Source organism: Pelophylax lessonae (assembly GCF_965119305.1).
Source record: "Pelophylax lessonae genome assembly, chromosome: 6".
Lineage (NCBI taxonomy): Eukaryota > Metazoa > Chordata > Amphibia > Anura > Ranidae > Pelophylax > Pelophylax lessonae.
This window is the reverse complement of record NC_138773.1, coordinates 11,733,341-11,751,929: the sequence shown is the minus strand read 5'-3', so window position 1 is coordinate 11,751,929 and position 18,589 is coordinate 11,733,341. Positions and strand designations below refer to the sequence as shown.

Here is an 18,589-nt window from a genome sequence, read left to right as displayed (position 1 = left end):
TTTTTGATTCCCCCAAGGGTTCCCCTCCTAACGTGTATTGTGCTTTTATGTTTCTAGTCCCCAAGTGCAAAAACCTTACACTTCTCCACGTTAAACCTCATTTGCCAAGTCGTTGCCCACTCTGTTATTTTGTCCAGGTTATCCTGTAGGTTATCTGCTTCATGCTGTGCAGTTATTGCCCTGCCCAATTTTGTGTCATCTGCAAAAACTGATATAGAACTCCTGACCCCGACCTCAATGCTGTTTATGAATAAATTGAACAAGGTTGGTCCCAGGACTGAGCCCTGGGGCACCCCGCTTACTACCTCAGACCAGTCTGAGTATGCGCTGTTTATTACCACCCTTTGGACACGGCCTTTTAGCCAGTTCCGTATCCAAGAGCAAACCCTGCTGTCGATACCTGCAGACCTTATTTTATAAATTAAGCGCTTGTGGGGAACTGTATCAAACGCTTTAGCGAAATCCAAGTACACCACATCCACTGGTCTGCCCCTATCTAGCTCACAGCTCACCTCCTCGTAGAATGCTAAGAGATTGGTTTGACAAGAACGCCCATTTGTAAACCCGTGCTGGTTATTACTGATGATGTTGTTGTCTTTAGCATATTCTACAATATAGTCCCTTATCATCCCCTCCAGAAGTTTACATACTACTTATGTCAGACTGACAGGCCTATAATTTCCCGGGATATGCCTCTGGCCCTTTTTGAATATCGAAATCACGTTAGCCTTCTACCCCTGATCAATGCTGCTAAAATGTGCATTTCTCAACACTGGGGAACGCCTCACATCCCGACCATCCCAGAATGGTTCAAACAAATTGACAAACTTGCCAAAATGGAAGAACTAATCTACATAGCTCAATACTCCCCTACCTGGGCATGCTGGAACCATTTCTGAAATACAGATTGATACCTTACACTAATGGCACAATCCCAACCTAGCCCACCATGAGAAAACTGTAACAATTCTTATAGCACTTCATAGCTAACCCTCCTCTTTTTACCACAAGTCACGAGACCTCCCACCTCTATACCAGGGTTGAGTTCGGGAAGTCTCCTGGTGATATAAACAATCGAGACCTCTATAAATTTATACTTTAACTGCTAAATCCCCATCAGTCTGACACACCTTTATGCAGTCAGTAACCTACCTCTAGTGCAGACTGAGGAAGGATCTTTCTCCTTACCCACCTCCTCAATACCCCCCGGTAACAGAACCTCAACCCACACTGTACTTGTGGACTTCCGTCAGGATACGGCTTCCTCCCAGTCGTGAACATAGATATCAGATTCTCCCAGCCGCCCCAAACAAAGCTAGCTGATAACTTAGCTTGTACTGGAATCTCTCATTTATTGAACAGTCACATAGAATTTATATACAGCCCGGACCTCCCCCTCCTGATCAGATTACCACACACAGGTCAAGGGCTGCCTGATTACGTTATCCTATGCAGATGAAATTGTATACAGAAATTGAATTAACCTGAACTAATTATCTAGCCACCTGGACAGAAACAATGTGAGGTCATTAACATTTAACAATGGAACAGACAGACTTAACACAATCCACATCACACCTCAATAGACAGACAATAGGAAAAAAAACTGCCAGTGACAGTCTGTCCGTCTCCTACATTGAAGTACATGGAATACACATCTAAGCATTGCTTTGATTACTTAGGAGTCACAGACTTCATGGCAACAGGCTATAGGTCTCACAGTGTAAAGTGGGATTAAATCTTTATATTTCTTGAGAGATATTGTTGATACATTTTACTGTCCCATTTGAAGTTATCCAAACCATTTTCTCAGTGTCCATTAAGTGTCTGTCTTTCACTCCCAGTGACAGTGAGTACTGCCACACCCCCCCCCCCCATCCTTGCTACCCCCGCCCTCAATCTTCCTTTCCTATATTTCTACCCCTCACCTACCAAATCCATGTAGCTCTATCCATTGCTAACTGGACACCCAAGACAGAAAGCCCGATTGATGACATTCAACATTTACCGATTTCAGATATCATACAAATATCTAAACTTTTTACCAAGCTTACGAATATAGCCGGGGATTTTTTTAGCCTTATATAGAAGTCATACAACTATATCATTGTCTACTGATATAAGTTTACTTGTTATCAACCTAAGCGCCTTCTTTATTACTTTTTTCCAACAGCTTGTTACTTACCATGATTATTCATACTCATATATATATATATATATATATATATATATTATGTTGTACTCATAACTGGCATATTTACAACAAACAACAATCTTTGTTTCTTTAAATGCTGTATGATATAACCGTTATCTTGACACTACCTTTCGAAAAAACTTTTGAAAAATAAAAATTTGATTTTTTTTACATTTTTTATTCAATATGTTTTATTGCAGAAAGAAAAAAATATTGTTTTGTTTTGTTTTGTTTTTTCAAAATTGTCAGTGCTTTATTGTTTATAGCGCAAAAAAAAAAAAAAAAAATGCAGAGGTGATTAAATACCCCCAAAAGAAGGCTCTATTTGTGGAAAAAAGGACATCAATTTTATTTTTATTTGGGAACAGCGTCGCACAATTGTCAGTTAAAATAATGCAGTGCTGTATCGCAAAAAATGCCCTGAAATGAAGGGGGGTAAATCTTCCAGGGTTGAAGTGGTTAAAGAGAGAAACTGGATCACTGGAGCTGAGAGCTCCACCTGTTGGTTGGATACAAAAACACAAAATATTACCATGCAGTACTTCTTATTAAATTAAATAGAAAAATAATAAAAAAAATCTATTTTAAAAGTGTTTTTTAATTCTTTCCATAATGCATAAAGAAGTTATAAAACAAATCATACAACATCTCTCTGCCTTTATTTTATCCAATCATGTAAACAGTTTGTAATCTGTTTTTGTCTGTCTAAGGATTAAATAAAATACATTTTAACTCCAACCCCAGACTCCTCAATGACTAAATGAGCTCTAAAGGGTATTTACACACAGGGCAGATTTTTATGGGAAATATTTTTTATTTATTTTATTGACACTTTTCATACAAAACCTGACACCGCTGTCCAATTATATACAATGCCTTGCGAAAGTATTCGGCCCCCTTAAACTTTGCAACCTTTTGCCACATTTCAGGCTTCAAACATAAAGATATAAAACTGTAATTTTTTGTGAAGAATCAACAACAAGTGGGACACAATCATGAAGTGGAACGAAATTTATTGGATATTTCAAACTTTGTTAACAAATAAAAAACTGAAAAATTGGTCGTGCAAAATTTTTCAGCCCCTTTACTTTCAGTGCAGCAAACTCTCTCCAGAAGTTCAGTGAGGATCTCTGAATGATCCAATGTTGACCTAAATGACTAATGATGATAAATAGAATCCACCTGTGTGTAATCAAGTCTCCGTATAAATGCACCTGCACTGTGATAGTCTCAGAGGTCCGTTTAAAGCGCAGAGAGCATCATGAAGAACAAGGAACACACCAGGCAGGTCCGAGATACTGTTGTGGAGAATTTTAAAGCCGGATTTGGATACAAAAAGATTTCCCAAGCTTTAAACATCCCAAGGAGTACTGTGCAAGCGATAATATTGAAATGGAAGGAGTATCAGACCACTGCAAATCTACGAAGACCTGGCCGTCCCTCTAAACTTTCAGCTCATACAAGGAGAAGACTGATCAGAGATGCAGCCAAGAGGCCCATGATCACTCTGGATGAACTGCAGAGATCTACAGCTGAGGTGGGAGACTCTGTCCATAGGACAACAATCAGCCGTATACAGTAAACCCCCCCTCCATTGCGGGGGTTACGTTCCGGACTCAGCCGCGAAAAGTGAAATTCCGCGAAATAGAAAAACCCTATTAAAATGCATTGTAGGCATGTTTACACACTTTTAAAACAATAGAAACTCATTTAAACACATAAAAGATACTAAGAGACAGAGCAAGAGCTATGGAAAACACAAAAATATTTCATTTTTAATGATTATATAGTATAATAACATTACAAAAAAAAACGCAAATGACCGGGACCTCAAAAACTGAACCGCGATGGAGCGGGGGATTACTGTACTGCACAAATCTGGCCTTTATGGAAGAGTGGCAAGAAGAAAGCCATTTCTTAAAGATATCCATAAAAAGTGTTGTTTAAAGTTTGCCACAAGCCACCTGGGAGACACCAAACATGTGGAAGAAGGTGCTCTGCTCAGATGAAACCAAAATCAAACTTTTTGGCAACAATGCAAAACGTTATGTTTGGCGTAAAAGCAACACAGCTCATCACCCTGAACACACCATCCCCACTGTCAAACATGGTGGTGGCAGCATCATGGTTTGGGCCGGCTTTTCTTCAGCAGGGACAGGGAAGATGGTTAAAATTGATGGGAAGATGGATGGAGCCAAATACAGGACCATTCTGGAAGAAAACCTGATGGAGTCTGCAAAAGACCTGAGACTGGGACAGAGATTTGTCTTCCAACAAGACAATGATCCAAAACATAAAGCAAAATCTACAATGGAATGGTTCACAAATAAACATATCCAGGTGTTAGAATGGCCAAGTCAACTTCCAGACCTGAATCCAATCGAGAATCTGTGGAAAGAACTGAAAACTGCTGTTCACAAACGCTCTCCATCCAACCTCACTGAGCTTGAGCTGTTTTGCAAGGAGGAATGGGCAAAAATTTCAGTCTCTCGATGTGCAAAACTGATAGAGACATCCCCCAAGCGACTTACAGCTGTAATAGCAGCAAAAGGTTGCGCTACAAAGTATTAACTTAAGGGGGCTGAATAATTTTGCACGCCCAATTTTTCAGTTTTTTATTTGTTTGAAATATCCAATAAATTTCGTTCCACTGCATGATTGTGTCCCACTTGTTGTTGATTCTTCACAAAAAATTACAGTTTTTTATCTTTATGTTTGAAGCCTGAAATGTGGCAAAAGGTTGCAAAGTTCAAGGGGGCCGAATACTTTCGCAAGGCACTGTATCTTCTCTGGATAATTTTGCTTCACATTTACAATATTTAAAGAAAAAAAAAAAATATGCAAAAAGAAGCATTAGCTGTCACATTGTTTCACCGACTTTATCACTGAGTCATTAGACTGGAATAATTATCCAAAATTTACTTCCACTCTCCAGATCTTGTTGCTCGGTCAGTGACTCATAATGTATTGACGTCAGAGACAGCCAGGCCAAAGAATTTTTCCAGTAGGGATCGACCGATGTTTTTTTTTCTTTGCCGATACCGATACCGATGTTTTGGTCATCTCGTATCGGTATCAGCTGATATGATCCAATATTTTCGTACATTCAAAAACATTTTATTTTTTTTTACTTGACGGGTGCTGTTGTGGAGGGATCTGGGGGTCTAAAATACCCCAAACCCCTGATTACTGTAGTAATGTCACTGGTCCCCCCAAAAGTGTCAAAAATGTCAGTTAGGGGTCCGATCTGTCCGCCGCAATGTCACAGTCCCGCTAAAAACCAGAGATCACCACCATTACTATTAAAAAAAAACAAAAACTATAAAAATTACATAAATCTTTCCCGTAGTTAGTAGACGCGAAAACTTTTGTGCAAACCAATCCAAATACAATTATTGCAATTTTTTTTACCAAAAATATGTAGCAGAAAACAAATTGGCCTAAAATGTTATACAATTTAGATGTTTAGGTTTTTTATTCTGGGAATGTTATATAGCAGAAAGTGAAAAATATTGTTTTTTTTTTTTTTTTTCCAGAATTGTCGCTCTTTTTTTGTTTTTAGCACAAAAAATAAAAATCGCAGAGGTGATCAAATACCACCAAAAGAAAGCTCTATTTGTGGGAAAAAAGGACATCAATTTTATTTGGGTACAGCGTCGCATGACCGCGCAATTGTCCGTTAAATTAACGCAGTGTCGAATCGCAAAAAATGGCCTGGTCATTAAGGGAGAAAATCCTTCTGTCCAGAAGTGGTTAAACACTGATATTTACAATGGAAAAGGGTTTTTTTTTTATTTGCAGTCAAATGACTTTTCTCTTCTGGTTTCTAGTAAAAAAAAAGTGCACAGGCTACTCTAAAGAACCCCAAACTATTTGGGGGACGTTTGGGGGGTCTATGTGTTTTTTTTTTAAAAGAATCCAGCAATGAAATTATATTTGCCAGCAATATAAACCACATTATTTTTTTCTTTGCAATGGTCACTTTTTCTGTATCACATCCTACAGAATGTATAAACAAGTGGGGGGTACTGCGCTTCTGGGTTGATAACCAATAATAAATAAATAAAGTTATTTATATGCACCTGAGCACTTTATTTGTCACTAGAGCATCATCAGCACATTAAGTGGTTTTTTTAGATTATTGCACCAATATTTTAAAATTGTTTATTATGAATATGGATTTATCTTATATGGTTTAGTTCCCTTCTATTTTTATTGTGACAGGCACATACACTAAATACAGTTTATTTATTTATTTATTTATTATTGGTTATCAACCCAGAAGAGCAGTACCCCCCACTTGTTTATATATTTGACACTGTTTGGTTACCAGTTCCGGTACTAGCAGCATCTGGGATCTCCTTTACCCCTTTAAATCGCTCTTTTTAGACAGCGCAGGACTCACCACACTATTCCCATCCTACAGAATGAGTCTCCCCCAATAAGCATGCCAGACCCATTTAGCCTGATATTTTTTTCTTTTCTTTTTTGTAGTTCTTTATTTAGACATTTGCAAAAGATTGCACTAGTATTACAATATACAACAAATGTGAACAGGAACTCCACAAAGAACCAGCAATAGCTCACAAGAAATTAAATAGATAAGGAGCTGCGCCAAATATATGTAAAAATGATGATAATGAATAAAATAATCCAAGACAATAAAGTCCAAGAAAACAGTCTGGAAAGGGAGAAAGAGACCAGATCTCAGCCGACCAATCACTGTGTATGCTAGCCCCTGTCCACTGACTCTCTACTGGAGTTGTCACCCTTCCTGGGCAGACCCCTGGCAAGCTTCCCGGTACTCATGGACACTGTTTTTCCCAAGGTTGCTCTGCCTTTAGCTCCACTTATCAATATCCACTGGACCTCCTGACTCAGCACCGCACTTCTGACTCCCAAGGCCGACCGCCTGTGACCACCTTCCATGCAGACAGGAGGAGAGAAAGCCGTCACCCTCCTCCTGGGACCTGGCTTCCTGCCCAAAGACACCCTGTCACATGTGCCCGTGGCTTTTATAATATATCCCAGGATGCACCACTATTGTGCCAACCCACTGGGATAGTCATAAAAGCCTGTGTGTCACTGGCTGGGTTTCCTCCACTGTCCAACACGCTCCCCTATTGGTTACAGTGGGGACACTCCCTCAGACCAGATGAATCACACATGGACACATGTAACAGGCCTGACTACTGATCAGACTCCCCTGATAAGCAGAAGGAGTACATTATTTACACTAACTAGCACCTATCTAGATCTCATGATCAACTGATTTCCCAATAGTTTCTTTAAAAGCATATTATTCAAAGCAATATTAGGAAAAATGTATGGAACAAGAAAGAAAAAATATATAAGGCAACAATAAAAAGAAAAATTAAAAAAATAAAATATAGCGAATAAAAATAAAATAAATTGATTTTTGTATATCAAAGAAAGAAATAGAGAAAGAATAAATAATGCAAACGCTTTATATATGCAAAGATGCCAAGGAAAAGATCACTCTATATTTGTTTACACAAATAGATGAAAGTAAACTTAAAAATGAAAAATAATGTCTGAAAATTAGGATTAAAAAAAAAAAAAAGGATGAACAACTATATGTATACTGAATATATATATATATATATATATATATATATATATATATATATATATATATATATATATATATATATATATATACATATATATATATAGATATATATATATATATATAGATAGATAGATATACCAACATGATACCCACCAGGAAACCAACATGATACCCATGAAACAATATTACACACTTTATGGCTCCTAATCCAGACTGAAAATATATGAGCAAATTATCATTAATTTGAACAACAAACAAGCGTCTTCATGTCCAATTGGGTCCCTTATAACAATATTATAAAAAATATATTTATATAAAAGAAGTAAGCCCCAAAGGACAGATAACACTCGATATAATGTATGGACTGCGACCAAACTAAAAGTGCATCGTGAAAAACAGGGGGTGGAAACTCAAACCACCGAAGTTGAGAAAATGTACAGGGTGTAGGTATGGATGTATATATTTACAAAATTATGATATGAAATCTATAATTTCAATGTAAACTCCATATATCAAGTGATATATATACTGTATACATGATGATGATGATGATGATGATGATGATGATGATATCTATTGTCTAATTAGGTTGCCATACACCTACATATCCTGGTTATTTGGTCATAGTAATGACTCACATCCCATTCAAAGTTGAGACCGAAGGGAATGCGACTCTGGAGCTGGAAAATCCAGAACACTTCCCTTCAGCATAATAGATTGAAAGCATCACCTCCCCTCTTGGGTGCTCAAACTTTTTCTATAACCTCTACTCACATAGCAGAAGTCTCATCAGCATAACATCCTCTGAAGTGTTTTGCTGTGTAGGTTGTTTCGTTTTTTCTACACTATAAATGTGCTCATAGAAACGGTCTGTTAAACGCCTTGTGGTTCTACCCACATAATGAATATGACATAAACTACAGTTGACCGAGTAAATAACAGAATTGGTATTGCAATTAAAAAAAAGACCTGATCTCAAATTCCCTCTGATTGGCTGAGGCTCTGAACATATTAACCCCCCCCCCCCCCCCCGCCATCAAAAAGTGACTTGAGTAGAAGTACTAAAGTATTCAACATTTTTACTTAAGTATTGCAAGTAGTTTTTTTTTTTAATTTTGCTCCTCAAGTACTAAAGGTAGAAGTAGAAGTACTGTGTTATGTAGTTATTAAAGAAAGAAGTCAAAAGTTTGAACATCATATTGTTTTTTATTATTTTAAATGATTAACCTAAAGGACAATCACAATTCCTTTGGCTGTAACTTTTTGTAAACAAAAACAGATAAAGTATTTCCCTCCCTTCCCCTTTAAAGCATCCCTCCTTCTCTTCCCTGCATGTTTTTTTTTTTTCTCCACAGCTTATTGGTGAGCAAACTCATATATAAACCAATATGATATACAACAATATATTCCAATAATGTAATAAAGGAAGAGTGTATGAAATCAAAGTCAATAAAAAGTCCATATATATAATGCCATAATACCATATACACACACACATATATATATATATATTACTTTTCTCTATTTCTGTAAACCTATATCAAATGATCTTTTCCTTGGCATCTTTGTTGCATATACAAAGTGTTTTCATACAGTTTATTTTTTTGATATACAAAAATCAATTCTTTATTTTCATTCACAATATTTTCTTTTTTCTTTTCTTTGTTACATTATATATTTTTTCTTTCTTGTTCCACATGTATTTCCTAATATTGCTTTGAATAATGAGTGTCACAGAATGTGCAGTGCTAATACTGTATATATCTCAGTCCATTAAATATTAATGAATCCTCAAAGTTTGTTACTGACAAATGGTGTAAGAGGAAAAGGAGTGTCCAAAAGGAGCCGTCACCAACATCCATTCACACTGACTCTTACCCCTAATGTGGACCCCCAACAAAGAAGGTCAATCGAGCACTGTCCTAATATTCCTGGAATGATACCGCTGGATCTGATAACCAGCTTCTCCCAAATGGAATAATCAGTGGCTGCCCACAGCGTCTTCTCCAGTCTCATTCAATCTCAAAGTACAAAAGGGGGCATATCATAGTGTAGTATGTTTAAATAAAATGATTTATTGATAGAAATATCGCACTCACTTGTATATATGACAATTTAGACATAAAGCATGGAAACGGAATGTTTCCAACCAAAATAATAACCGCCATGTCCAGGTGCGCTATGGCGTAACGCGTTCACTAATCCTCCCTATGCGTTTCGTCAGCAATGACGTGTATTTATAGGACTAACCAGGGCGGTGGTCAAGTAATCAATTGTGCTCCACAGGCCAGAAAAGAGGAAACACTCCTTCCCCTCAGCTCAACAACTGTGAGACCTTGCGGCCCAAACATAGGAAGTAATACCAACAAGCCACAAACTCTATAGAGATGTATATAAAGAAATAGCACCATTGAGTTTCAGGTCCTAAAGGACACAGGCAAACGATCTCGCAGTATTTGCTAAAAGGGCTATTCAGAACCTTGATATTAAAAAAATCAATAAATCCATATCCCCAGCAAATAGGAAATATACATTTTGGCTAAAAAAATTGTAAAACCAAAACAGATAATAATCAACCACACGCCAGGACATGCTTCCATCTTGTGGTCAGAAAACAAATGACATTACACATTTAAACATTTAAAAAAATATATAATAAATGGACACAATATATATATATATATATATATATATATATATATATATATGTATATACATAAAAAAATCAATTATAAATACAATCAGCTAACTATAAATCCATAAATCAAATATAACTATATACAAAAATAAATCCAAAAATATAGATCACATTTAAAATTGCAAATCAATATTACAGCAAATAACCCTCATTTTCAAATCCAAGAAATGGATCTCTGTATTACTATTCATGCTGTAGGGAGATACTAGGGAGAGGTCTAGATTGATCATAGATGACATCTTCCTTCCACTTGGCCATGTACAAGTTAGCCATACTGGGCAAAAATGTGGCCCCCATAGCCACCCTTCTACTCTACAGGCAGTATGACAAGATGGAACTATCCCTCCTTTCTATTGTTTGTAGAACATTAATTGCCTGAGCTGAATCCCTCGGGTAAAATGGAGTTTGTAACACCAATGGCTGCAATATATTTACCTTCCCTGGAAGTCACTGAGTCAATCCTACCTATGATTGGCCTACCAGGGGGATTCTTGTCAAAAAAGGATATCATATATATATGTGGAAAATTATTACACCAGCTTGCCTCTTTTTCATCACCTGTACCGTGAAAAAACCCTGGCCTGTGGTACCTCCAGAAAAAATCAGGAAGGACTTCCCACAAAATGTAATCACAAAAACAATACAATGGGGGGGGGGGGGATTTGAATTTCTGAGAAATGAGGAAGTGTGGGCCGTGAAGTGGAGGGACAAGAAATATGTTTATGTCATGCCCACCATCCACAATGACACCTTGTGAAGATTCACAGGAGACGCAGCCCCATTGCAAAGTCTGAATGTGTCCATGATTATAATCAGTTGATGGGGGGGGGGGGGGTGGATTTAAATGACCAGATGCTGCAACCATATTTATCGACCCAAAAGTCTCATTACTGGTATAAAAAAGTTGAATTTAATTTCTTTCATATGGCCATGTGATAATTCATATATCTACTATCAGAAGTCAACAGAAAGCCAACCTACCATAAAATATATTGAAGATATCGTCACTGTCCTCATTTAACAGCCAGGACCCGCTCCAGTAAGCATTCACTCTGATAGTGTAAGTTGACTTTATGAGCAACATTTTCTCTATAACATTCCCCCCCACAGAATCAGGAAGAGGCCAAAAGAAATGTTGTGTGTGCCGCAAAGGAGTTAGAAGAGACACTAGTTATCATTGTCCCAATGTCTCTCCCTCCCCTTATTTTTTTTAACAGACTGCCATTTCCCCATTTCAAATACCTGTGTGGATCATTTGCCTGTTACCACGTTTCTACCTTCCACGTTAACTGACCATGGCCTGTTAATCGACCACATTTTTTGCATTTGCCTGCCATTTTAAACCAAGTTTATGACTTCCACATGCACCGACCTCGGCCTGTTAATCGACCACATTTTTTGCCCGCCACTTGGACTGATCTTTTGCCCTTCTACTTTAGTACACAGGGGTCTCATGTATGTGAGGAGCTTCAGAATAGTGTTCTGAGTAGAGAAAACCAGTATTTGGTTTTCTGTGTTCCCAGAACAGGGTTTGGAGTCCGGAGGCTTCAAAGAGATTTGGGTGGGAAAAGCCTCTATCCCTGTCCCCATTCTTTCCTGACAGAGGCCCTAAGCTTGATGGTCCTTCCTGCTGCCTGGACCAATACTTTGGCTGCGCCAACCATATTGCTGCCTGTAATGACCCAGGACTTTATGGACCAGATCTCTGCCTGCTACCTGGACCAATGCTTTGGCTGAGCTGACAGTATCTCTGCCTGCTGCTTGTACTGACTATGGACAGTATTCCTGCCTGCTGCCTGGATGATTGCTTTTGTTGTCGCTGACCACATTCCTGCCTGCTACCTGGATGTTCTCCTCTGTGGACCACTGCACTACTAAAACCACAGGTAATCTTTTGTTTACCCTTTACTCAGCAGAATGTATTTTGGGGTGTAATTGGTATGTACATGCTATGTGTTAGAAATATGAAGGGCCTTCAAAAATGCGATAGGTTGTCAGGAAATTAAATGTATAATTTATGTTCCTAGAACGCCTGACGGTGCTCCTTAGATGTTGGGCCTCTGTATGTGGCCAGGCTGTGTAAAAGTCTCACACATGTGGTATCACCATCCTCGGGAGGAGTAGCAGAACGTATTTTGGGGTGTAATTTTTGCTATGTACATGCTATGTGTTAGAAATATTGTATAAATTGACATCTTTGTGTTAAAAAAAAAGTTTTCAATTTTTTTCCACGTTTTACAAAAACTTGTGGAAAAAAATGACACGTTCAAAAGACTCATTAGGCCTCATAGAATATACTTTGGAGTATTTGCTTTTCAAAATGAGGTCAGTTTATGAGCGTTTCCATTGTCCTGTTGCTCCAGGGCCTTCAAAATTGTGATAGGTAGGAATAAAATTAGATGTGTAATTTATGCTCCTAGAATGCGTGGAGGTGCTACTTGGATGTTGGGCCTCCGTATGTATCCAGGCTGTGCAAAAGTCTCACACATGTGGTATTGCTATACTCAAGAGGAGTAGCAGAATGTATTTTGGTGTGTAATTGCAAGTATGCATATGCTGTGTGTGAGAAAAAAACTTGTTAACATGACAATTTTGTGTAAAAATATATATATATATATATTTCTTCATCTTCCTTAGAATTGTGGGGGGGGGGGGGAATTACAACTTCAAAAAACTCATCATGCCTTTTTCTAAATACCCGGGATTGTCTACTTTCTAAAATATAATTTGGGGGGTATTTGTACTGTCCTGACATTTCAGGGCCTCAAGAAATGAGATAGGCCATCTGTACATCAGGTGTGATCAATTTTCAATGATTGGCACCATAGCTTGTGGACTCTACAGTATAACTTTTGCACAAACTAAATAATATACACTAATTTGGGCTATTTTTACCCAAGATATGTAGCAATCGAGTACAATCTCAGTATTTGCGGATGATACTAAACTAAGCATGCCAATATCTTCAATGCAGGATGTGGAAACCTTACAAGCAGACCTGAACAAAATAATGGGGTGGGCAACTTCATGGCAGATGAGGTTTAATGTTGAAAAATGTAAAGTAATGCACTTGGGGGCCAGAAACCAGAAAGCAAGCTACTCACTAGGGGGGGAACCTCTGGGTGAGTCTAGGATGGAAAAGGACCTGGGGGTCCTAGTGGACAACAGGCTTGGCAGTGGCATGCAATGCCAAGCCGCTGCAAGCAAAGTGTAACGCTCCTGCGTTTTCTGTATAATGTGGATTTGCAGCTGCAGAAATATTCCACTTCAGTAGTCATGTAGAGAAACGCTGAGATACCAATCCCAACTCCCAAGACTCATCATATGTGGATAGTCTCAATTCAGCATACAAATACACACACTCAATAAGATGTTCCTGGAGTGATCTATGTATATAGTAGTATAGTGGTGATAGGCTGAAGAGACAGGTTGAGTAGAGATGATAGGTGACAGACACTTGAGAGGAATGTTCTTGAGAATGAGATAGTAGCAGATGGGATGCAGATAGGTTAGCAATCATGTATGGTAGTAGATGATAGGATAGCAGATGAACATACAGGAGAGACTAACCCAGTGCAAGAGCAGATGATAGTAGGCTCAAGAGCTAGCAATCTAGATAGTGCAGATGTAGTAACAGTCCTTAGTATGCAGAGCTAGATAGTGTAAGCTTTAGTATGAAGGTTATGGAAGATTCCCCTGTGGGGTACTTATCACTAGTAGCAAGTAGCAGAGGAGATGTTCGGTAAGAGCGGATGATCCGGTAGCAGGATACAGGGATCAGCAGCGAGGTTCCGATAGCGAGGTATGCTTGCAAGCATGCGAGCTTCAAGGCAGGTTATGCGGTGTTGAACGAACAATGTGAGTGAGACCGCCGGCGGTTGAAATAGCCGCTCCAGCGGCGCTCAGTGATGACAGCATCGGTCTTAAAGGTGTATGCGCACCTTACCAAAAGAGAATGGTGGGGCGCATACACTTAAGGAAAAGTGGAATTAGGGTACCAAAGGTACCAGAACATTACACAAAGCCAACAAAATACTGGGATGTATAAAAAAATGTTCACTCCAGAAATAAAGAGATTATTCTCCCACTCTACAAGACTCTGGTCCGGCCACATCTGGAGTATTCCGACCAGTTCTGGGCACCGGTCCTCAGGAAGGATGTGCTGGAACTGGAGAGAGTCCAGAGAAGGGCAACAAAAATAATTAGAGGAATGGAGGGCATCAGCTATGAGGAAAGACTACAAGCCCTGAACTTATTCTCTCTGGAGAAGAGACGATTGAGGGGGATATGATATCAATGTACAAATACTGTACTGGCGACCCTGGCATAAGGAACAAACTATTCAGAGAAAAGGGAATACAATAAGACACGTGGCCACTCACTAAAACTAGAGTAAAAACGGTTTAACCTTAAAATACGTAAGGGGTTCTTTACTGTCAGAGCAGTAAGGATGTGGAATTCTCTTCCACAAGCAGTGGTGTCAGTGGGGAGCATCAATAGTTTCAAAAAACTATTAGATGGGCACCTTAAAGACCACAACATACAGGGGTATACAATGTACAACATACAGGGGTATACAATGTACGGTTAACAGCAAACACACACACACATCATAGGTTGGACTGGATGGACTGATGTCTTTTTTCAACCTCACAAACTATGTAACTATGTAAGCAATATACATTTTGGCCCAAATTTATGAACAAAAATTTGCAAAATATTATATTATATACTAAAAAAAGTGTTTTTTGTTTCACAATGTTCACTCTTTTTTCATTTATACGGCAAAAAGAAAAAAAAAAAAAAAACAGCAGTTATAAATACCACCAAAAGAAATCTCTGTTTGTTTGGAAAAAACAATGTAAAGAAAATTGTTTGGGTACAGTGTAGCATGACTGAGTAATTGTCATTCAAAGCACTGAAAGCTCAAAATTGGTCTGGGCAGGAACGGGGTATGTGAATTAACCAATTGCCGACCGCTCACTGAGCTGGTACTGCGGCAAAGTGGCTCATTCCCGTCCAGTGACGTAGACCTACGTCGCTGGACTCCTCCCCTTGTGGGCGGTGCACGCGCGCCACAGGAGGCTCGCTCCCGCTGTATTCAGTCAAAGTGGGAGTCGGGCCAGGGGAGGAGCGGCGGTGATTACCGCCGCTCTTCCCCGATCGTCGGGGGAATTGAGTTTGGAGATCCGCCCGCTTGTGTAAACTAAGTGGGCGGATCTCCTAAGTGACAGACAGTGATAGATTGCAGGGTTCAGCATAGCTGAACCTACGATCTGTCCCTGTGTCACTCAGTCACCTCCCCCCACACACGTCAGTAAGCACCAGGCATACATTAACCCCTCCCTCTCCAATAAAATTAACCCCTTCCCTGCCAGTGTCATTTTTACAGTAACAGTGCATAGTTATAGCACTGATTACTGCAGTAATGTCACTGGTACCCCCAAAAGTGTCAAAAATGTCAGTCAAGGGTCCGATCTGTCCGCCGCAATGTCGCAGTCCCGCAAAAAAAATCGCAGATCGCCGCCAAAAAAAAAAACACCAAAAATGACAGAAATCTTTCCCTTAGTTAGTAAACGCAATAACCTTTGCGCAAACCAATTAACATACGCTTATTGTGATTTTTTTTACCAAACATAGGTAGCAGGAAACAAATTGGCCAAAAATGTAAATAAATTTTGATTTTGACATTTTTTTGGGGGGGGAATTTCATATAAAAAAAATGTGAAAAATATTGTTATTTTTTCAAAATTTACGCTATTTTTTTGTTTATAGCGCAAAAAGTAAAAATCGCACAGGTGATCAAATACCACCAAAAGAAAGCTCTGTTTGTGGGAAAAAAAGGACGTAAATTTCGTTTGGGTATGGCGTCGCACGACCGCGCAATTGTCCGTTAAAGTCGCACAGTGAAGAATCGCAAAAAGTGGCCCGGACGTAAGACAGCAAAATCCTCCGGTGGTAAAGTGGTTAATGTTAATGTGAATTCATGACTGCATAAGATGTCAGGTTAAAAGCCTAAAAACATAACAGACAAAATGAACGAATAATATCAATGTAAATACAGTTGCCCATTAACACGGCCACAGTTATGCAAAGTGAAACTACGTGGAAAAATAAAACAGAAACTAAGCACTCAGATGTTTGCAATGTTTGGAGGGAGGGATAGGGAGACAACACTGCGCACAAAGCTGGGAAAACTCGGAAATGGATTATATGGAGCTTAGAAGGAAAATTGAGACCTTCAGCCTGGATGATGGAGGTCGGGACAGTCAGGGATATGAGAGGGTCCTTCTACAGTTGTTTGGCCTTACTGGTCATGGTAAATCTTCCTTTGTTAACTCCTGTAAGTATGTCCTGGATGAAGGAGGGCCATTTGTGGAATATGCAGAAGCTGGACATAGGCCAGATGGAGGCATTGTGACTATGATAAGAAAATCTTATGAAATCACCTCTAAAATCACCATCGTGGACAACCGAGGTTGTGCTAAGATGAACAACTTTGAACAGGCAGAAGTCTACGCCCAACTTGGTGAGAGTGATTATAATACTTCCATTATTACAAATGCAATTATCTTTATTAACTACTAGGAAACCACAGTCTGTACATTTATATTCTCAGACACAATTCCCTTTGAGGAGCCTTTAACCACTTTACCACCGGAGGATTTTCCTGCTTTACGTCCAGGCCACTTTTTGCAACTTGGCACTGCGCGACTTTAACTGACAATTGCACGGTCCTGCAACGCCGTTCCCAAACGAAATGTACGTCCTTTTTTTCTCACAAACAGAGCTTTTTTTTGGTGGTATTTGATCACCTCTGCGCTTTTCATTTTTTGCGATATTAATAAAAAAAAAGAGCGAATATTTTGCAAAAAAATTGACATTTTCTATTTTGACAGTTAAATATCCAATATATTCAATTGTTGTCATATATTTAGGCCAAAATGTATTTAGCTACATGTCTTTGACAAAAAAATTCTCAATGCGCGTATTTTTAACCGCTTTAAGACCGGGAGATTTTACCCCATTCCTGACCAGGCTATATTTTGCGATTCGGCACTGCGTTAATTTAAAGGACAATTGCGCGGTCATGCGACGCTGTACCCAAATTAAATTTATATCCTTTTTTCCCCCACAAATAGAGCTTTCTTTTGGTGGTATTTGATCACCTGTGCAATTTTTAATTTTTGAAAAAAAAAGAGCGACAATTTTGAAAAAAAAAAAAAAACTATATTTTTTACATTCTGATATATAACATTCCCCAAAACAAATTTAAAAATCAAAATTTTTTAACATTTTAGGCCAATTTGTTTTCTGCTACATATTTTTGGTAAAAAAAATCACAATAAGCTTATTTTGATTGGTTTGCGCAAAATTTATCGCGTTTACTAACAAAGGGAAAGATTTGTTATTTTTATTGTTGATTTTTTTTGCTGGACTGCAACATTGCGGCGGACAGATCGGATCCTTAACTGACACTAAAGCATTAACCACTTGCCAACCGCTCACTGAGCTGCTACTGCGGCAAAGTGGTTCGTTATCGTCTGGCGACGTAGACCAAGTCACCAGACATTCCCCTCTCTCGGCGGCGCGCGCGCCACCGGAAACTCGCTCCCGCTGTATTCAGACACAGCGGGAGTCATGCCAGAAGAGGAGAGGCGGTGATCACCGCCGCTCTTCCCCGATCGTCGTCGATCGAGTGAGGAAATCCGCCCGCTTGTGTAAACAAAGCAGGCGGATCTCCTATGTGACAGGCAGTGACAGATCACAGGATTCAGCATACCTGAACCTGCGATCTCTGTCTGTGTCACACAATCCCCTCCCCCCACACACGTCAGTAAGCATGAGGCATACATTTACCCCCTTGATCACCAATAAAGTTAACCCCTTCCCTGCCAGTGTCATTATTACAGTAACAGTGCATATTTTTAGCACTGATTACTGTAGTAATGTCACTGGTACCCCCAAAAGTGTAAAAAATGTCAGTTAGGGGTCCGATCTGTCCGCCGCAATGTCGAACTCCAGTAAAAAATCGCAGATCGCCGCCATTACTAGTAAAAAAAAAAAAACAACAAAAAAAGCATAAATCTTTCCTGTAGTTAGT

At 39.0% G+C, this 18,589-nt stretch overlaps 1 protein-coding gene across 2 annotated transcripts in view; it reads left to right on the top strand.

Moving 5' to 3' along the window:
- The window catches only part of LOC309557875 (uncharacterized protein), a 77,746-nt gene that overhangs the window by 43,029 nt on the left and 16,128 nt on the right, over positions 1–18,589 (top strand). The window contains exon 1 of one of the 2 annotated variants that reach the window (XM_082260680.1): positions 16,646–17,014. The exons of the other annotated variant lie outside the window; for it this stretch is intronic. Within the exon in view, the coding sequence (XP_082116806.1) occupies positions 16,690–17,014 (325 nt within the window). The 5' untranslated portion in view covers positions 16,646–16,689. Of the gene's footprint in view, positions 1–16,645; positions 17,015–18,589 lie in introns of those variants that run through there. 2 annotated transcript variants of the gene reach the window in all.